Below are 22,471 nucleotides of genomic sequence, written 5' to 3'. Positions count from 1 at the left end.
GGGGGGTCGGGTATGAGTGCCTGGGGGGGGGAATTCCCCCCCCCAGGCACTCATACCCGACCCCCCTGGTGTGGGGCGAGGTGGTGAGGGGGGGGGGGGTTGGATAGTTTAGTGACTGGGGGGAGGGGGGTTTTTGACGGGGGGTGTTTAGTGACTGGGGGGAGGGGGAGGGGGTGTTTAGTGACTGGGGGGGGGGGGGGGGGGGGGGGGGGGAGGGGTGTTTAGTGACTGGGGGAGGGGGGGTTTAGTGACTGGGAGGGGGGGGAGGGGAGGGGGTGTTTAGTGACTGGGGGGGAGGGGAGGGGGTGTTTAGTGACTGGGGGGGAGGGGGGGGGGAGGGGGGGGTGTTTAGTGACTGGGGGGGGGGGAGGGGGTGTTTAGTGACTGGGGGGGGGAGGGGGGTGTTTAGTGACTGGGGGGGGGGAGGGGGGTGTTTAGTGACTGGGGGAGGGGAGGGGGGAGGGGGGGAGGGGGTGTTTAGTGACTGGGGGGGAGGGGGGGGAGGGGGTGTTTAGTGACTGGGGGGGGGGGGGGGGGAGGGGGTGTTTAGTGACTGGGGGGGGGGAGGGGTGTTTAGTGACTGGGGGGGGGGAGGGGTGTTTAGTGACTGGGAGGGGAGGGGGGGGAGGGGTGTTTAGTGACTGGGGGGGAGGGGGGGTTTAGTGACTGGGAGGGGGGGGAGGGGGGAGGGGGTGTTTAGTGACTGGGAGGGGAGGGAGGGGAGGGGGTGTTTAGTGACTGGGGGGAGGGGGGAGGGGGGGGAGGGGGTGTATAGTGACTGGGGGGAGGGGGGGAGGGGGTGTATAGTGACTGGGGGGAGGGGGGGGAGGGGGGGGGGCGCGGCACCAGTGACCCTGAGAGATTCACATTTTGTTGGAGGTCATTTCCTGCTTCCGCTTCCCCTCTGACAGAGAGAGAGAGAGAGAGTGAGTGAGAGAGAGACTGAGAGAGAGAGTGTGAGAGAGAGAGACAGAGTGAGTGTGAAAGAGATAAAGAGGCAGACAGAGAGTGAGTGTGTGAGAGAGAAAGAGTGTGAGACAGAGAGAGAGTGTGGGTGTGAGACAGAGAGAGTGAGTGTGAAAGAGAGACAGAGAAAGTGAGTGTGTGAGAGAGAGAGAGAGGGTGAATGGGTGGGTGTGAGACAGAGAGTGAGTGTGTGAGAGAGAGAGAGTGAGTGTAGGTGTCAGACAGACAGACAGACAGAGAGTGAGTGTGGATGTGAGGCAGAGAGAGTGTGAGACAGAGAGAGAGTGAGTGTGTGAGAGAGAGAGTGAGTAGGTGTGAGGCAGAGAGAGTGAGTGTGAGAGAGAGAGACAGAAAGAGTGAGTGTGAGAGAGAGAGAGAGACAGAGAAAGTGTGTGTGAGAGAGAGAGAGAGAGAGAGGTTGAATGGGTGGGTGTGAGACAGAGAGAGTGAGTGTGTGAGAGAGAGAGAGAGAGAGAGTGTGGTGTGGTGTGATGGAGGCCAGCCTGACGTGCGCTGTGTGCCTGTCAGTGTTTGAGAGTCCCGTCACGCTGCCCGTCTGCTCCCACAACTTCTGCAAGAAATGCATCCTGGAGTGTGTGACCCGGTCCCTGAGCGGCCAGGACTGGAGCAGCGCCGGGGACGGCAACATCTGGAGCAACAGCCAACTGGAGTGTCCTCTGTGCAGGAAAAACAACTTCATCCCCGAGGGAGCGGCCAACCTGTCCGTCAACACCACCCTGCTGGAAGTGGTCAAGATCTTCAGGGGTCAGAGGGATGGTGGCTGTGGCTCTGCCCATGGGGTGTGTCTGCTGGAGGAGGGGGAGGTAGAGGAGGAGGAGGATGGGCTGCGGAGCGGCTCCCCTGCGGGAGGGCAGGGGGGCGCTGGGCTGCGGGCACTGTGCTCCAAGCACTCCCACAGAGACATGCAGCTCTTCTGCAAGGTCTGCAAACTGGCTGCTTGCGGCCAATGCGTGTCTGAGGAGCACACTGGGGTCTTCCACTCCGTCAACCTCGTGGACGTCACCTACCAGGAGGAGAAGGTACTGTTTAAATGCAAAGCGATGGCGGTCAGCCCCGTCACTGCACCAGCACAACAGACCAAACAACAGCCTGCATGGCATACCATACCAATTTGTCTGCTCCTTCCGCTCGGCGGGCACTGGTCTGCTCCATGTCCCCCGCCTTGCCTGTACTAACATAACATAACATGTAGGAGCAGGAGTAGGCCATTCGGCCCTTCGAGCCTGCCCCGCCATTCAATCATGGCTGATCTTCTAATCTAACTCCAGCTAATACCATAACCCTGCCTTATCCCCATATCCTTTAATCCCTTTTGCAATAAAAAATCTATCTATCTCAGTCTTGAATATGTTCAAGGACTGAGCGTGAGTTCCATACATTCACCACCCTTTGAGTGAAGAAGTTCTTCCTCAACTCAGTGCGAAAGAGCTGGCCTGTAATCTTAAGATTGTGACCACTGGTTTTAGTTTCTCCAACCAGGGGAAACAATCTCCCACTATCTACTCTATCATGACCTTTGATGATCTTATAGGTTTCTATAAGATCCCCTCTAATTCTTCTATATTCTAGAGAATATCGGCCCAAATTGGTCAGCCTATCCTCGTAACTCAACCCCTTCATCCCTGGTACTAACCTAGTAAATCTACGCTGCACCCCCTCCAAGGCAAGTACATCCTTCCTTAAATAAGGAGACCAAAACTGCAAACAGTATTCCAGGTGTGGTCTCACCAGGGCCCTATACAGTTGCAGCAAGACTTCCCTACTCTTATACTCTAATCCTTTCATAATGAATGCTAACATACCATTCGCCTTCCTGATTGCTGCTGCACTTGCAGACTAACTTTCTGTGATTGGTGTACAAGGACACCCAAGTCCCTCCGGACGCTAAAACATTCCAGTCTCTCCCCTTCTAAAAAAAACCCGCTCTACTGTTTTTGCTACCTAGGTGGATGACTTCGCACTTCCCTACATTATACTTCATCTGCCACCTACCTGCCCAATCACCTAACCTATCTATGTCTTGATGCATTTTTTTAATGTCGTCCTTTGTGCTGACAATGTCAAATTGTAGTGAAATTGTAATGAAATTGTAGTGAAATTGTAATGAAATTGTAGTGAAATTGTAGAATTTTTTTTATACCTAGAAATAATTGTATGCCTTTTTAAATCAAACATTAGCTGAAACATTAAAAAAACAAGTCCTGGGAAAACTCAGACTTGGCAATGCCAGCTACATCCTTATCTGGCTGGACATTCTATGGAAGCAGAGGAGCAGTAACTTCTGTAACTTTGAAATGAATATGACATTGTCTGACACAAACACCATCTGGAGATAAGCTTATGCCTCTAACATCCCTGAATCCTCCCCTAACCTGAGCTCCCTTCCCTCATTATTTCTTACTCTGTGTTATAAATTTAAAGGTTGTATTCTTGTTAGATAGCTTTAGATTATATCTTGTATACTTTAGACAACGGTATTAATCAGGTACATATTTTATGCCAATTATATTTGATTGATTTTTTAAAGTATAATAATCAACACGAATAGATACTAATTAAGTAGATGACATTTAACCTTGTTTAGAGATATAGATTGATTGACGTCACCATTCGAATAGTTGTTGGAACCACATGATTGATAATGTTTTTTTTAATTGCCTTTGTATGCTTTATGACCTTGAGCACTTTTGGGGATAAAAAGGCTGCTTTAACTGACCAAAAGCAGCTCATTCTTTTGGACTGTCAGGTGCTCTACTTGGGAGACTGGGGAGACTGTTGACTGTTCTTGAATCAGCTCTTTTAATTGCAATTAAATCTCAACATTGGATATATCCACGGTGTATGGTCTGTTTGTAAGACAACGGTTGGGACGAATGGGGAAAAAGTTACAACTCAACAACACTTCCTCCTAGTTTTGTGTCATCTGCGAATTTAGATATATTAACTTCGATGTCCTCATCTAGATCGTTGATGTAGATGGTAAATAGCTGAGGCCCAAGGACTGATCCTTGTGGCACTCCACTAGTCACAACCCGCCAATCTGAAAAGGACCTGTTTATCCCTACTCTTTGTTTCCTACCAGTTAACCATTCCCCAATCCACGTTAATATGCTCCCCCCAATTCCATGGGCCCTTAACTTTTGGACTAACCTATTATGCGGCAACTTATCGAATGCCTTCTGGAAGTCCAAATAGACCACATCCACTGATTCACCCTTATCTAGTTTACTGGAAATATCCTCAAAAAACTCTCTGAGATTTGTCAAACATGACTTCCCTTTTGTAAAGCCATGTTGACTTGGCCTAATTATATTGTGTCCCTAAATACCGCACTACCACATCCTTAATCAACGATTCTAAAATTTTTCCTATCACTGATGTGAGACTGATTGGCCTATAGTTCTGTATCTTTTTCTTTCCACCTTTTTTAAATAGTGGTGTGACATTTGCGATCTTCCAATCCATGGGGACTGTTCCAGAATCCAAGGAATTTTGGAAGATCATACATAAGGCCTCCACTATCTCATAAGCTACCTCTTTTAAAACCCTGGGATGCAAGCCATCCGGACCAGGGGATTTGTCACTTTTTAGTGCTAACAGTTTCCCTAGCACCAATTCTCTACTAATGAAAATTTCCCTAAGTTGCTCCCTGTCCTTATCCCTTTGATACATCCCTATTGTTGGCAGACTTGTTGTGTCTTCTAGGGTGAAGACAGATGCAAAGTACCCATTTAGGGACTCTGCCATGTCCTTATCCCCCATTACAACTTCTCCCGTCTGACTCAAGTGGACCTACATTTACCCTCACTAGCCTATTCCTCTTAATATATTTGTAAAAACTTTTACAATCAGACTTAATGTTCTTAGCTAGCTTACCCTCATACTCCATTTTCTCGCTCTTAATGAGTTTTTTTTGGCAGTTTTTTTTCTACTATTGGCAGCGGTCAGGCCTTTACCCCCATCCTCTGGAAACTCCATCCGTCTCACCTCTCCCTTGCTTCCTTCGAGGCCCATCTCAAAACCTTCCTCCTTGACCGTGCCTTCGGCCACCTTCCCACTCCTCTTGATTCCAACCCCCAGCTCGGGTGCAAACCCTAAACTGTCCAGTGCCTTGGGATTTCCTCCTGACTTGAAACGTGCTTTATAAATGTAATTTTGTTGTTGATGAGAGGACATCCTAGATGAGGTGGGGGTGAGAGGGAATAAGCACTAACAATAAATAAACAACCTGATAGTCAGTTGCACATTGCAATGTGTGTAAGAGAATGATTCCACAGTAACTGATGTGCTGTGCAGTGACTGCACTTAAGCTGCATTGTACAAGGATGTCAAAAGCCATGTTTTCGGAAGTTGGATTGACATAAAAATCTGACCTGCCTCTGAAATGGGCTGAATCTGGCACGTTAAGCAGGGAACAACAACAACAAGATTACATTTGTATTGCACCTTTCAAGTCGGGAGGACGTCCCAAACATTGCAATTAGGAGTGAGTTCCTGCAACAACAGTTGGCTACAATGATGAGAAAGCAGTTTTGTTTTAGTCTCCTGTTTATAATTGTGGTTTAATTTTAATTTAAAAAAATAAAACTAACCATGCAGATTCACTGAGTTTGCTGATTGTTTGAGGAAAATGGCAGTGCAGCTGCTTCTGAAAGCTTGTAGCATAACCAGGACAGATTTTCTGAATAGATTTAAATTTGAGCCTGAAAAATAGTGCCCTAGACAAACTAATAGTTGAAGCAGTGGTGGGTACTGTCCAGCCTCTGAAATTTTAAAATTAGCATTATACTGTTCTATTATTACTACGTGGGATCGGGGAAAAAAAGGTAGTTCTCAATGGGAATTATCAATATTGTAGCAGCTCAGAATTTTTAACAAGGAATCCTGAAGATTAAGAGGTAGTATGTTACAGTCAATTTGCGTAACCCTGCGCTGTAGGAACGGAAGGGAAATAGTTTGTTGTGCAATACTGAATTCCCAGTAACTGACTGAGTCACTAATAGTGAATCATGTTGTGAATAATCTTTTCAAGCCCTTCATTTAACTCACTTATCCCATCACTTCCAGATGATAGAATATTCATATCATGGAACTTGTGACAAAGGACTTCAGTTATATGAAGCATGCTTTAGTCAACATGCATGACTTTGGTGTTGGTACTTTTGGTGCGTTTGCTGGAATAGTGTTTGATGTGTGTGTTTTTACCTACAGTGCTACCTACATGTTGTGATATCAGACTAATAGTTGAACTACTTTATTGTACAAAAAGCATCCAATACACTTTCGAAGTAGTGCAAGAGATAGAATCATACAGTCAAAGGTACAGCTTTAGCAATGAAAGAGGCATTACTTATTCAGCAAGCAGTAGTTGAGACAAACTCACTGCAGAGGTTCTAAGTTTGATTCCTTGTCTGTGACAAGTTATTTGATTATGGCCAAGTATGTATAAGTGGAGTTACAAATGGCCTCAGTACCTCTCAGCTAAAGAGGAGAAAATCAGCCAGGGCTTCCACACCCGAGCTTTATGCAAATACCACTTCTGGACTTTGGGGACACGCAGCATCAGAACTGGCTATAATGATACCTACTTGTCATCAAGTGGTAATAATAATAATAATCCTTGCATTTTAATATAGCGCTTTTCACGTCGGGAGGACGTCCCAAAGCGCTTCACAGAACACGCTGTAAAGTGAATTGACTGTATATTTGTGGGCGAACGCGGCAGCCAAATTGCGCACAGCAATGTCCCACAAACAGTCGTAGATTGAAAATGACCAATTTATTATAATTTTTTTTTGTTTTGTTTTTTGGAGGGATTATTATTAGGCTCTGTGTGGAGTAAGGAAACTCGCCCAATGTTTCGCCCTGCCTGGAATTGAACTCAGGTCTCTCACTTGCAAAGCGAGTGCTCTAACCACTGAGCTACAGGACTCCACAAAAAAACACATAAACACATGTGCACATAAAACACAGAGGGTAACAGTAGCACCAGTGCCTGGGAGAAGGGAAAAATAGTCCCAAATTTATTTCTGCGAGGCGATGAAATTGGTGAGGACATTACCTGTCTGGGAGTGTGTTGCCTATTTATGTTGGCATGTAGTTGAGATTGAATGCTTATCCTAAAGCGCTAGATAAATCAGAGTAAATGCTTGCCGTTTTGCATTCCATGCCTGCTAAATGGAAAAGGATAACCATTTCCCTCTCTTTTTCAGCTTGCTTTCTTCAATAACCTGAAGGAACTGAGGCAATTAAATGACAGAATGAAGACTGAAATTTCTGACAATCCATCTGTTAAAGAGGTAGGAAGTGCCTTGACTTCTAAGGATACTGACCCAGAGTTTCCATTGGATTGTTGGGCAAGGTGGACCAGATCTTCTCTGTTCCAGATCACTCTTTCCATCTGCACTTTGTTATGTTAAATGTTATCTATTTTGTCTGCTGCTTTATACAATATGCATCTTTCTTGTCAGGGGGATATCTCAAAGCATGTGACACTGCTGTCTGGGCAGTCGAGCAAGGTTTGGAACTGAGGGTGGTAGGAAGAGGAAAGATGACCGAAAGCACAGTCAAATGTCTTCAGATTGGCTTTGGATGAGGGGAGGGAGCATGTCGGAGAGATTCCAGGCTAGGAGTTCCACAGATAAGGGATAGAATATCTCAAAAGCCCACTTGTCGACAAGTTGGGCGGATATGGCAGGGAACATGAAGCAGGCCAGAGTTTAATGAGTGAAGGTAACAGCCGAGTCGATAGGCTTGAAGGAGGTTGCTGAGGTAAGCTGGGCAAGATCATGGAGGAATTTGAGGTCAGAATGAGGATCTTGAATTCAATCCACCAGGGAGTGGGGAGCCAGTGGAGCTGAACGAGGATGGGGTGATGTGTTCGAGGAGCAGGAGAGGACACATGTTACAGAGTTCTTGACAGTCTACAGCCTGTGTAGGGAAGAGCTGTGGATCTGGTGAGCAGGCAGGGATGAGCGTTTTAGTGTCCTGAGGGGATAGGTAGAAGTGGAGGTGGGCAATTTTAATGACTCGCTTTGTGTAAATCTGCTGAATTTCTACAATGCGTACTTAAATTTCCAGGAAAGTAATTTCACACAAGACTATCAACACATTAACTTTTAGTACTGAATTCAGATTGTGAGAATCATTCCAATCAATAAAATTCATATAAATGCTACATTCCCCAATTACTGTTGAATTCCCAATTACATGCATACTGTAGGTAGACCAAGACAGAATTCTGATTCAAGGCATCAGAAAGTGTTGGATATTTATCAATTATATTTCTTAAATTTAGTGAATGTAAATGGTGAAACTGATTGCAAGTTGACATGTTTAGCAATAGAATGTTAGATCTCTGTGGTGGTCTTAGTCATCTAGTTCCTGAGCCAGATGGGTCCAGGGTACTCCGAGGCACCGCTGATGACAGATCAGCCAGCCTGGCCCATTGGCAGGATTTGGAGGGGGAGGAATTCTTCCCACTTGAGTCCTGTTACCTGCAAGCCAAAGACTTAATAGGTAGCATTGACCTACCTAGACAAGAAACAAAGCTTACAATTCAGTGGCAAGCTATGTGGTTTTAGCTGGTTAAACTCCGGGCAGAACCCCCAACATGCCAAGGCTTGGAGTCATCAAGCCTTGACTCTCCGCAACCTGAATCTCATACTTTCTGGAATTTGATGAGCAGAATGCATCCATCCACAGATCGCGCTAGGATTATTCCAGGCAGAGAAATGTTCATGCTTAGTTTGAAAACTCTTAAGCTGGGTGCTGGGTTTCTACTCGGGTCAGATTCTCAGGTGATCGAAAAAGAAGTATAGGCACAACATGCACGATTGATGTGTTCCTTTATTTAGAACATTTTAGAGTACGAGGAGGAGATGGTAAAGACCAAGTTTGATCAGATTTTGAAGAGAGTCCAATTGAAGAAGGAGAAGCTGCTGGATGGGATTCAGAAGGAGAAGGAGTGGAAGTGGTGTGAACGCAAGGCTCGATTGGAGAGAAGGCGATCGCAACAGAGAACTGTCGTAGAGCAGCTGCAGGAGTGCGAGAAACTGGTGAATGAATGCAATCCCATCAACTTTCTCATGGTAAGGTTTGTCTTATTCACTCTTTTCAGCAATTATGCAACCAATTGTACTGGAAGTCATTGTATTTTGTTTAAAAAGCTGCTTCCAAGTCTTTTTGTGCAAATACTCAGGTTGATGAAAATTGTGAAGAGGAACTGCAGTAGAGTTATTGGAAATAAGTTACCAGTCACAACATTAGCTTTTTGCCTTCCTGTTCATGAACTTTTATTTAGGTCTCTTGTGAGTGCTCAGATCCATGTTTATTATGGGTTAAGGACGATTGAAGTTTGTTGTTATCCACTGGCACTGTCTCATGTGGAATTAAGTCTTACAAACAAGGAGGGCTCGATGTTGGTCTGTTGTCTTCACTGAGTTATCTGAGGTTATTTTAGGTCGTGTTGGTCAATTAAAATTTGCCTCTGTGCTTCTGAGCAAGAGAGGAAGAAAAAAATAATTTATCAGAGTTCTCACTTCTGAAAACTGTCCAATGATCCTCCTTTAAATATGTAGGTATTGAGTTGTGAAGCTCCTTACACTCCCGACAGTCAGCTATTACTGGCCAGTTGCTTGGCCGTGAATGTCAGGAATGGTTACTTTGGAAATGGACTGAATGGTGGCCAGTTTCTATATAAATCCATCCTGGTTCAGAAACTTTAGGAAAGAGGGGGTGAAAACACATAAAATATGAGATTTTTTTTTTACCAGTGTGTCTGAAATCTTGTATACTGTTGTATACCGTTTTCTCACCACTTTGAACCTTCATTGAAGGTTGTGTAACAGGTGTTGCCCTTCAGAGATTAACTTAATATTCTTTAGAGGATTTCATGAAAATACTGTGACTAGCACAGGGAAATGACCTGACCACACTAACTCAATGTTTATTTGTTTGATCTTGCTAGAAAGGATAGTGAATGGTAGGTTATGCGACGTGGTTGACAAAGGGGAGAAAGAAAAGGAGAATAGTTTCTTCTTGTTCATGTTCCTCTTCAAAGCAATGCAAAGATGAAAAATAGTTGAAAGTATGTGTAGAGCACCTAGTGAAGGCACATCATCTCATTCCCCTCAGAGTCCTGCTGGTTTTACACTGCAAAAAGCATTAAGCCCTACCGATACCATTCAGTAAACCGCATTAATGAAAAGCTGAGTTATGGATCCCCTGCTGCCTGAGTATACCGTGTTTGCTGCATTTTTTTTGGATAGACACATGTGGAAGCTCATCACCATGCTTAAGAGTATCCAAACCAAACTGAGAATTCCATGCATCCCAACTACACATGGAAATCCCAGAGATAGCTTGGAATGTGCACTCTGGGCAATGAATTACCATGAGTTTGATGATGAAATTCTACTAAACTTGCAGCTAAAATAGAATATATTATACAGAAAAAGGCCATTCAGCCAACTGGTCTATGCCGGTGTTTATGCTCCACATGAGCCTCCTGCCCTTCCTCAACTAAGCCTTCAAGCATAACCTTCTATTCCTTTCTCCCTCATGTACTTATCTAGCTTTCCCTTAAATACATCCTTGTGATTTGCCTCAACAACTCCTTGTGGTAGCATATTCCACATTTCCACTAACCTCTATGTGAAGAAATTTCTTCTTTCTTCTATTTGATCTATTTGTGACTATTTAATATTGATGGCCCCTGGTTTTGGTCTCCCCACAAGTGGAAACATCTTCCCTATGTCTACCCTATCAAAACCTTTCATCATTGTAAAGACCTCTATCAGGTCACCCCTTACCCTGCTCTTTTCAAGAGGAAAGAGTCCAAGCATGTTCAGCCTGATAGGTATAATCGGCTTCAGACAATGGGAATCATGCTGAAGCGTCACTCCTGCACTGTTTAGAGTAAGTGTTTTTAGGACTGGTGCGACCTGCAGTGTAAACGCCATGAGTGTGTGCGAGAACCGCAATGAGCTCACCCTTATCCATTGAAGGCTCTCAGTGTTAGTTTGAACTACCCGTCAAGCTTCAAGAACAACCGTATTTTTTGTAATGATTTTGTTGTTTTCCACTGGTTCTTTCCCTGCTGTGACCTAATTTCCCAACTCACATCATCTGGTCTAGAATTGTAGATGCTGCCAGAAGGACTGGGAGGCTCTCCACAACAGTGTTCCGGAGAGTTGAAAGTAGATGTGAGATTTCCATAAAATTTAACACTTTCTAAGCTAAGAAGGGAAATAAGAGGTAATAATTAGAGGTAACATAATTCTGCTGTACCCCATTCAACACATTGTTCTTTCATTCACAGGTGGCTTGTAACTTAAACGAAAGGTAATTGTACTTTTATGCTTCAAGTTTTTACAAATCCCATTTGACGTGTTAGATGTCTTGGTTTATTTGTTACTTTCAGTTCTTTTTCCCACATCTTTTAAATATATATATATATATCTATACACACACTGTGGAGTGCGCTTTTGCTGGATGCCAGTTAACAAAAACAACAAGATTACATTTGTAGAGTGCCTTTCACGTCGGGAGGACGTCCCAAGGTCCCAAGGCAGTTAACCCAAACGGGTAAATCGAACAAAACGCACGGCCCCAATTCATTTGTATTCTTACCTATTTTAAATATGCCAATTAATTCGGATGAAAACCAGGTTACTCGGGGCAAAATGCCGCGCTGGTCGCTGCTGAATGTACTCGCTCGGGCCTTCTGTTTGTCCAGTGGCTGCATTCAGCCACGAGGGGCTCCTGGATATAGATGGGAGGATTCAAATTGCGATTGACAGAAGACTCCCAAGTTATCGTTGATCGGCATGTCTTAACATCCAGACATTCTGCTATCCCGTTAGGAGACCATCCTAATAATAACTAACTTCACCAATGGATATTTACAGCTCACTTTGACCTGGAAGAAATACAACACTAAATATGACTCAGTGTATTGGAGAATTAACATGTTGCCATAGGAGATAGGAAAGGAGTTCAACTGCTACTAGTTGACTGTGCAATAGGAGCTTGAACTCTTATAATAAATGTTCAGGTGACTTTTTCATCTGTTGTAACCTCTTTGCATAACTTGAAGCATAGATTGAGAAAATGTCATCCACACTATCAAACCTGCCTTTCCATAAAACAAATACCGTTGAGCTCCATTATAATGGGGTGGTTTGAGAGTCCAAATAGGGCATGAAAATGGGGTGCAATTTCCACTCGCTGTTTTTGCGTTCGCTGCAAATGTATGTAGCTGGCTCCATCGGCATTTCAAAATGGTAACTGCCATATTTCAGTGCGTATGAAGTTATTTTGGTGGTGAACTGATGATCAATACATAGCCATTTAGCTTCCTGCGTGCTGGTCGGTGTTTTGAAGTGAACATGAACTCAAAATTCTTGCTGTGGGTCTTGTTTTGTTAGGAAGATATCAAATGTGTTTATCAGTAAGGTAGCTTACTCTTGAAAATTATAGAACAGGTTGTTGCAATTGCTGCTTATAATCATACTTTTTGGTATCTTTACCTGGTCTTTTTTCACAAGAGTGAAGAGCAACCTTGCTGTCATGCCTAGTTTTAAGAAATGTGGTGAATTTGCTGGTCCTGCACCAAGACAGTTTTTAATAACGCCTTTGCTGGATAGCATCTCTGAACTTGAATTAACTGAGATAAAAGAACCTACTTGGAATTCAGGTATGCTATTTGGTTTCCATTGATTAACTTTTATTTTTGTGTTGTTTCACATTTTAACAGAAAAACAATGTTCCTGATGTGATTTGTTTTGAGATATTTTGTGGTCTTGTCCAGTGCATGATTGTGTGACGTCTACAATTGCTGGAGTAATAATAATAATAATAATCCTTGCATTTGATATAGCGCTTTTCACGTCGGGAGGACGTCCCAAAGTGCTTCACACAACACACTGTAAAGTGAATTGACTATTTGAATATTTGTGGGCGAACGCGGCAGCCAATTGCGCACAGCAATGTCCCACAAACAGTCGTAGATTGAAAATGACCAACTTATTATTGTTTTGGGTTTTGGAGGGATTATTATTAGGCTCTGTGTGGAGTAAGGAAACTTGCCCAAGGTTTCGCCCTCTGCCTGGAATTGAACTCAGGTCTCTCACTTGCAAAGCGAGTGCTCTAACCACTGAGCTACAGGACTCCACGTAGTTTACCTTGGAACTAGTTCCGTTATCGCAAGTGAACTATTTCTTGCTGCTATCGGTCTCCAGGTTCTTTAGTCCCATTTCAATTGAAGGAGCGAGAGATGTGTATTCTAGAACCTCAAGATGTACCCTTGAGTGGCAAGATGTATGTGTGTAGCTCACCTTTCTGCACATCCTGAGTTTCTGATATAAGTAATAATCCTTCCATTTGATAAAGTACCTTATCACATCTCAGATGTCTCAAAGCACAGGATTTTAATGTGAAGTGTAGGGACAGTATATTTGTAGATGAATGCAGCAGCCGATTTGCGCACAGCAATGTTTTACAAACAGCAATGAAGTGAATGACAAATTTAATTTGGGAGATTGTTGCCCAGGACAGTGGGAGAAACTCTCTTCTCTTTTTGAATAGTCCCAAGGGATCGTTAACAGAGATCTGAACAGACAGACGGAGACGACAGTTTAATGTCTCATCTGAAGGACAGCATCTCCAATAGTGCACTGGAGAATCAGCCTGGACTACGAGTTCAAAGTCCCAATGTGGGGCTCAAACCCACTTGCTTTACTTAGAGGCGAGAGTGCAACCAACTGAGCCAAGCTGACACCTGAACTAAATTCCACATGAGGTGTCAAGTGGAGATGAGACAATCCTCCCGCCTCTTGCTGGGATAAAATATATTTTATACCAGCAAGATACAGATAGACACCAGTCACGAATTCAACCCCAATGATTCACAAAAAGATTTGGGGGAATTGTACAGATTGTACAGATGACTAGGGGAAAGTCAGATTTCTCACAGCCTCCACTAACCCACCTCCAAGTAATGATGTGCTTTTACACTCACGTAATTCAGAGCAATCATCTTCATATCTGATGTGGAAGTTATAAAATGCAGAGACAATTCTTGATTGACCACTTCCGTTAGCTGTTTATGTAGAATCAATACTCATTTGCTTTGCTGCTGCCAGTAGTCATGAACCCAGACTATAAACGGCTTCTTTATTCGCTGAAGGGAACTATTTTGCATTTTCCTACATTAAACTTCATTTGCCATCTATAAAATGGTGGAAGCTGGCAAAATTATGTTAGAACTCACCTCACTCAGGAACTTTGTGTGTGTGTGTGCGTGGGTGCATGCGCACGCATGTGGGTGCATGTTGGATGAAGGTAGGGTTAAGCGAGTTAATAAAGGGTGGCCACCTCAGTGTGAATCAGGGCTTTCAGCAGAGGAGGACAATAATGGAGGGAAAAATAAGAACGCTAAAGAAACTACGATAGAAAATAATGCCATGTTTTGAGCATCACATTTTGGAACCTTCGGCAGAATGTCTGTTTTTGACCCTGTTGGTAATGCTTTGTCTTTTATTTGTGGTGTTTGTTTGCTCTGTGTGTAAGTACACTATCAGAGGGTAACCTTATTAGAAGCATTTCAGTGATCATTAGATTTTTTCTCGATGAAGATAAATCAGTAGTAAAATTTGAATCACTAAACTTGTATTAATTTATGTTTGAGTTATTGTAAAATAAAGCCAAACCTGTCAACTGCGGATTACTATTACTTTCAATGCGTGTTTGTTACAATGCAAGCTACTTAATAGGATTAGCAAGAAAAGTATTGCCTTGTTCCATAAACATGGTAATTGAGGATTGATCTGGTGCTGGAAGCAATGTTCCCACTACCAGGGGATTGCTTTGAATAAAATGTAATGTATAAGTTGTATTTTAGGTTGTACTTAATCCCTCAAGAAAAACAAAATAATAAAATTGGTCACTTCAATCCACGACTGTTTGTGAGACACTGCTGTGCACAATTGGCTGCCGCGTTTCGCCCACAAATAAATCACTTTGCACTATGTTCTGTGAAGTGCTTTGAGACGTCTAGAAGATGTGAAAAGCACTATATCAAATGCAAGGATTGTTGTTATTACCTCGATGCATTTATTTTTATCAACCAACACCTGAAGGTGCAACCTAGAAAATATTTTACAGGAGTAAAAAAACTTGTGAACAATTCAAACCAGCATGAGTTTATGCTAATATAGAAACGTGAATGAATAGGACAAAAAAAACACCATTGTAGTCCATCTAGCCAGTCCTAGCCAGTTTATTTTTAAAAACGTCGCACTATTTTATCTCAACACCTTTATAGAGCCAATGGGATCAACAGCCTCTTCTGTGTTGAAAACCTACAGTAGCTTTCAATTAATTTCTTTGCAAAATACAGGTTGTTAATTAAAAACAAAGTATTGGAGACTGAGTGGCAAGACTGATCACGCTCTGTGGTGTATTTCTTCCAGATACTGATCATTCTGCGGGTAAACACCACACGGATGGTTACAAATTCAAAAAACTGTTGAAAATATGGAAGCAGCCAAAGGATGGTACACACGTCGAGTTTCAAGTAAGCTTCTGTGACGAGCTTTGCAGCTTATTTTAAAAACGGAATGCTCCCAGAATATTGTGATTCACAGCTTTTCTTGAAGCAAAGCAAGTTTTTTTATCTTTTAAATTCAATTTGGCTCCCACCAACTCAGTTATTAAAACTAGTACCTGATGTGAAATTGAGCTTTCCAGACCTGGAAGCTCCAGATTCAAGAGCTTACCAGATCTCAGCAAGGGCAACAGTAGGAGGGCTAAATTTGGTCCTGACACTTCTGGGTTAGGGAGGGGAAAATCAGCCAGCGTTCTTGAATATCCAATATGTCAACATCAGAGGCCCCAAACATCTCATGGGCTATTATTAAATGTCAAAATATCTTATGATCTTAACCTCAACATTGTTATTTTTAAGATGTAAGGTTGTGCAGAAATTTGAACAATTTTAAAATCCATTGTTCATTTGGAAGCTGCTTTCTGCAGTTCTTAAGGCTTACTGTGAGAGATTTTGAGCCTCTGGTGAGGGCGGGGTCAGACTTAGCTGTGATGACCTCCCTGTCGTTAAAGAGCACACAAGCTTGCAGTGTATGCTCACATATCCAGGATGATCAATTTGAGGGGAGGTGTATCTGAGGTTGCTAGATGCGTGTCGAACCTTGTGCTGGCAACAGACAATGCCTTTGGAGAAGAAGGGAAATTGGAGGGGAAAACAAAACAACAATAAAATTACATTTAAAAACAGAAATTCTCTTTCAGCCACAATTGCGATTTGAATTTGAATTCCCCCATGGGGAACACAATCACTATTGTTTGACAGCAATGAAGGAATACCAGAATATGACTCTAGAGGTAAGTGCTACTGATTGCTTTTAGACTGCATAAAAATAAAATTAAAGCCATCCCCAACATCCATGTTCATCCATAGAGATTCAAAGAAATATTATCAGATTGAACGCTACAATAGTTTGAACTTTATTTATGCCACCTGCAAACTCTACATTTACTTTTGCTTATCTCTGTTAAGTTCAATACAGATTTTCTGTCATCCAAGGTACTGCATATCTATCTGCTTCATGTTCCCTCCCCCATTATCGGCTTTTGGGCTTTTAGCATATCTGCCCCCATTCTCAGGAACTCCATCCTGGACTCCCTCTGATTTGCCTGTCCTTCAACTCTTTCAAGGTCCGTCTCAAGACTTTCCTTTTTGGCCCCACCTTCGGTAATCTTTCTCCTCCCCACTCCCCCTTGGCTACCACCCTCTGCTCGGGTGCAAAACCCGGACTGTCAAGCACCTTTGGATGGCCTCCCCACTTGAAAAGCTATATAAATGTAAATTTGTATTGTATTGTGAAATGGGCCCCAACATTTTGAAGACTAAACAAAGAATTTGCTGATCAGAAGTATTTCACAGGTTCAGCAGAGGTGATTTTTAAAAAAAAATTATATTGAGGGTTTTTTATTGTTTGGGAATTGTGCACACGGCTTTGTATTGCAGTGAAATGTCACTGGGTTTATTTTACTTAGAAATGACTATTTTACTGAGAAATAAATTGGTGTTCTTTACAGATCTAAATATATTCTCACTGTTTTACTCAATGGGAAATATTTTGGTTGCCTTCACAGGAACTGCGCTACAACCATTATCATTCCTGCAGAAAAGACTGGAACTGCTTTGTGTCTGAAAAACTGGTGGATACAGAAAATTTAGCAGCGTCTGCAGTGTCTTCTTCTGACAATTCTAAAGATTTCTTTAAAAAATATGACAGTGCCAAACAGTCTGGCACTAGGCAATTTAGAGTGGGTCGATGCGTGAAAAAGGTCTGTGATCAGGCTGCAGGCAATTCAGACTTGCATTTGTCTCTTGACTCAGAGTTCCCTATGAGAGACTCTAAGACATCAACCCCCTTGGCTTAAATAAGTTGTTCAGTGCACCAGAGCAGAAGCTTGACCTTACGCCTTCAATCTTGGATGATTCTGAGAAAATTACAAGCATCAGTAGTAGTCTGGAAACAATAAAAGTCACAGAATCTCTCCCAATCACTCTGAGTGCAATGAGTTTAACAAAAACTGAACTTCCCAGCTCAATATCCAAATCAGAAGACTCCAACAATTCAGGTTTTAGTTTACCACCATGGGCAGCCCCACCTGGTCAGGTCAGTAAGCCTAGAGACTTCTGGTTATCTGACTGGTCCAATGAATCATCCTTCAGATTTGGAATGGCTGCTGATAGCACTTCAGCCAACAAAGTAGCAAATCAACAAACATTACCAGCAGTGGCAGGTTTCTCCTTTGGCAAATGTGAAAAGAAAGAATCGGCTACAAGTAACGCAACTGGTATTTTGACGTCTGAAACCCACAGTCAAACTGCCTGTGATGCATCCATCAAATCTACAAAGGTGCAAATCGATGAAGAAAGTGGCAAAAAGTCTAGCATTGCTACCAGCGCACAACCTGCGGACTCGCTCATTACAGCGCCAATCTTTTATTTTGGAAGTGAAATAAACAAAAGTTCGCTGAAAACAGGGCCTTGTAAGTTTGGTCCCCCTGTTTCCACATTTTATAAATGCAAACAAGCACCGGTATTTTCCGTTGCAACACCCTGTAATTCTGAGTCCATGATGGATCCTAATCCCTTTTCGATGCTGGCCCTAAAACTAGCAGCCACAGGAAGTACAGATGCAACTAACAGGGAAAGTTCAGCTCCTGTTTCTGAGTCAGATGCAGCAAAGGAAGAGTCCAAGGACTTTAAGCTGACTCAGAAATTTGAAAGTGGTACTTTCAACCTGAAAGAGAACAAGTCTGTTTCATCTATCTCTGTGTCATCCCCTCCTTCCAAACTGGAAGAAGGCGCAGGTGATGTCACAACCACTGTTTCTTCAATTGCTTCAGCTTCCACGATAGCTTTCTCACCACCCTCATCCTCTCTCCTCTCAACGTTACCAGGCTTTTCGAGCTATTTTCTCCCAACTCCTAGTAGTTTAATACCATTGCCTCTCTTCACCTCTTTTGCTGTATCTCCCTTCGTCTTCTCCACAACCAATTCAACTGGATCCAGTCAGGTGGATTCCTGTGAGGGCCACTCACTGACCAAGCAGCACTCCAGCAGCATTGCAACAGCAGGTAATGTTGTCAAACCAAAGATAGCCTCAATATCAGAAGTGCCATTAATTCCTCAAACATCCACTGTTAGCAGAGCAGATTCAGCTAGATCTAACCATGTGGTAATTACAGCAAATTTCAGTAACTCCTCAGTTGCCTCTCCTCAATTTGCCACTTCTGCCAAAAATCCTCTTGTTTTGCCTGCTGCGAGTTCAACCATATCCAATCACATGGCATTTACTTCTGTGAATCCCAGCAAGGATCTTTCATCAGCCTGCCAGCAACCAAACTCTGTCGCACCAAATCCTGATGCTAAACCAAAGGAAGCTTCAACATTTGAAGTGCCCTTAACTGGTCAGTCACTGGTATCGGAGATCAAATCCTTTTCATCATTGCAGCCTTGTAGCACAGCATCTTTATTTCTCGGAAACCCCTTTGAGGGTTCTGCTAATGGTTCAGATAAAGAGGGTACTGCTTTTGGCGATCAAATATGCGGTATGAAAGCTCCGCGTTCATCTGAAGATGAAAAAGATCCTGCATGTTACCTCAGTAATGTAAACACCAGTAGCAATGTTTCTTGTCTGGAAGCTGCTGCTAAGAGCTTCGTCAAAGAAAATGCTTTTATTAATCCAAAAGCATTCACTTCTGCACAGGATTCCTTGTCCCACGCAGGGCAATCTCCATTAGTCCTGCCAAGTGCTGCATCCGTGTCATCTGACAGCAGTAGTTTGGTGGAAGTTCAGAATGATGGCCCAAAAGATGAAGCTGCTCAGAAAACAATTACAGCTGGCTCCCCTTTGGCTTCTCCTGTTGTTCATCGTCCACTTTTTAACTTTGGGACAGAAGGTGTTTTCCAGTTCAAGCTGGATTTAAATAAACCAGTTAATGTGTCAGAGAGCAATGCAAGCGACACAGGGAACTGCAAACGTGAGTCCCAGGAAATGCTGCCATCCTGCCCGCCAGTTAATCACTCTTCAGAGATGGAAGATCAAGATGTTCTCTTCTCTAACAGGGCAAAGCTGTATCAGTTTGACAGGCCCACCTCACAGTGGAAGGAGCGAGCAGTCGGCGAAATGAAAGTTTTCCAACATAAAAGAAAAAAAATATCTCGAGTGGTGATGTGGAGCTCAGTCAATAAATGCTGTGCCAACCACTGGATCACAAGAAATCTGCAGCTGCGGCAAATAAAAAACAGGTTTGACAGCTGGGCCTGGCGTACACTGGATTTTTCTGAGGAGAAGTCCATGGTTCTAGATCTAGCTGTGCGGTTCCAACTAAAGGAGACAGCTCTGGCTTTCAAGAACGTTTTCGAGAACGTGCAGAGCACAGTTGAGGTTTGTCATTTGCCAGAAGCGAGACTAAACTGTTCAGGAGTAAATGGAAAGTCCGACCCAAACGTGAACAATCTCGGCGACCTGTCTGAAATTGACCAAGTAGCAATACAAGGTAAACCTTGTAGAAGAGTTTTTGACTTAATAAGCCTTGTATTTCATATAGCGCCCTTCATGATGTGAGGATATCTGAAAACACTTTACAGGATATACTGTAAAGTGTATTGACTATATATCTTTGTAGGTGAATGGGGCATTTAATTTACACAAATGTACAGTGTCCCACAAACAGCCATGAAGTAAATTAGCAATTTTATCTGGGAGATTGTTGGTTTAAAAAAAATATGAAATTCTTCAAAAGCTTCTAAGGTTTGCATTGCGACGCATGGCCCAGATGGCTTAATACCCTGGCGTACTTCATTTGTACAAGTATTTAATCTATATGTATTTTTGTTGTGACTTAAAGGTATCAATTCTGTAGGGCTGCTGTCACTTTTTGAATCACATACCTTGATAATGATGAACAGATGGATGTCAGTGTGTAACAGATTTCTGTGTGTGTCTTTTACTTGTATAGAAGATGAGGAAGAAGCAGTAGGTGATGCAGTGATAGTGAAGGAAATTGAACCGATTCCAGAGCAGACGCCTCTGGCCACAGAGTTGCACTTTCCAGCAGCCTTCTGCAGTGACAGTAAACCCGCCCACCACAGCAGTGAAGAAGAAGGTATATTTTTGAATTATTTGAAGTTATCCATTTTACAAATTTGTGATTGTGAAGGAATTGAGTGGAATAGACAAAAAATGTTTTAATCTTCTGCCCTTCAAGCAGCTTTTCCCCTGTTTCTAATATAATTCTGGCAAAGATTTTTCTTCATCGAATAGCTATTTGATTCCTCACTTAGTAATCCATTCCAAATATTCAGCTCTGTGTAAAGTGGTTGCATCCATTGTTTCATTGTCTTCACTCTTCTGAGCTTGAGCCTGTGCTGTCTTTTTTAAATCTGTTACAATGTTAAACTTATTGTTATGGTTCAATTTATTATTACCCTTAATAATAATCCTTACATTTAATATAGAGCCTTATCACGTCTTTGAGACGTCTCAAAGCGCTTCACAGAATATACTGTGAAGTGAATTGACTGTATATTTTGTTGGCAAAACGCGGCAGCCAATTGCGTATAGCAGTGTCCCACGCCAAAATATAGCGCCTTTCACGCCTTCCTAACGTGGAAGGTGCTATATCAAATGCAAGGATTATTTTTACTATGATGTCCTTTTTTTTAAGTCTAATTTTTTTATGGCTTCCTAGTTGTAGGATATCTTATGGCTTCATATTTTTTTTCTCTTCTCCCATCTCAGTTGAGCTGTGACAATTGAAAGAATAAATGAATTGAAAAGACAACCCCAAGAGTGTTGATATACAAATACCTTTCCAACTCGAGTGGATCAATGTTATGAGAGGATATTTGTATGGATCCCTAATGACCATTTGAAATAGTCTTGGATTTTTGGGGGAAATAATTCTTCAAGATGTAACTTTATTTTCTGTGTGTTGTTTTGAGTCCAGGAAGTTAAGTGATGTTGAAATCACAAATTTGAATTGCACAAGCACACATCGTAACGAGTGCCAGAATTTTTTTTTGTTGATTAAAAGGGCAACATGAGTTACAATTTGTTCATTTCATGCAGTCATCTGATACAGGTACAAGGTTTGAGACCAGAGAACGAGAAAAGTATAGTGCTATAGTGAAATATGCATTGAGACACTTTTTTTTAAAATGCATTGGGACTAGAAAATAATTAATGATTCTGAATTTTTTTTTAAATGCATTGACTTTCAGAACAAGATCTAAGCCTGAAGGAAGATTCAAGATGAATCCTTTATTTGCGGTAATTTCAAGTGAAAACTGAAACCAACATGTACTACTATAAGGAGCAATCTGGTACTATGAAGTGGTGATAGATAAGAATTCACACTTAATGTCTGCTAATTACTTTAGGAAGTTTCAATTTGATGTACTCTGAATCTAGTTATTATTTCTTTAAAGTAACTTTACCAAACACCATTTCCTAGTTATAAACTTGATTCATGAGAAATAAAGGATGAGGTGGTAGTGTGTTAAGACTGGCTTTTTAATAATTTTATTTAGTTTGGGGGTGGTTGAAGGTCAATCTCTCATAACTGCCTGTATTCATTGGCAAGAATGTCCACTTTTACATGTTTCCTGAAGGACCTTTGACATGTTTTTTTCAGTTTACACAACTACAATGCCTTATTTTTTGTTCAATAAAATGTTTATACTTTCGACTTGTGTATCTGTCACTCTGGGAATGAAAATGAATATGCCACCTCTGTTGTTCAAAAGAAGTAATTTAAGGACGAAAGCAACCTTCAAACAGCCATTTTACGTTTAAGTAGACTTAGATAGAAGGGCAAGAGGGCACAATTTCAAGGTTGTGAAGGGGTATTCCAGTACAGGTGGTGAAGCACCTGAGCTGGT

General features: G+C 42.4%; 2 protein-coding genes across 2 annotated transcripts; both read left to right on the top strand.

The window, feature by feature from the left end:
- Positions 1-1,429: 1,429 nt before the first annotated feature.
- LOC103177348 (E3 ubiquitin-protein ligase TRIM63) lies at positions 1,430-17,454 on the top strand (the record flags this gene model as incomplete). Its single annotated transcript, XM_007891470.2, is given in 8 exon segments — positions 1,430-2,006; positions 7,200-7,286; positions 8,844-9,077; positions 11,309-11,331; positions 12,537-12,685; positions 15,462-15,565; positions 16,297-16,389; positions 17,164-17,454. Coding segments are annotated over 8 exon segments (1,530 nt in total).
- On the top strand, positions 17,454-22,276 carry LOC121849576 (E3 SUMO-protein ligase RanBP2-like). Its single transcript, XM_042337539.1, has 3 exons — positions 17,454-20,085; positions 20,548-20,694; positions 21,812-22,276. The coding sequence occupies exons 1-3, from the start codon at positions 17,592-17,594 to the stop codon at positions 21,844-21,846; spliced, it is 2,676 nt and encodes an 891-aa protein (XP_042193473.1). The 5' UTR covers positions 17,454-17,591; the 3' UTR covers positions 21,847-22,276.
- The last annotated feature ends 195 nt before the right edge of the window (positions 22,277-22,471 follow it).

The sequence above is a fragment of the Callorhinchus milii genome, unplaced genomic scaffold (genome assembly GCF_018977255.1).
Source record: "Callorhinchus milii isolate IMCB2004 unplaced genomic scaffold, IMCB_Cmil_1.0 Scaffold1, whole genome shotgun sequence".
NCBI classification, from domain to species: domain Eukaryota; kingdom Metazoa; phylum Chordata; class Chondrichthyes; order Chimaeriformes; family Callorhinchidae; genus Callorhinchus; species Callorhinchus milii.
Note: the sequence above shows the minus strand (reverse complement) of the source record. Positions and strands in the feature narration are given on the sequence as shown.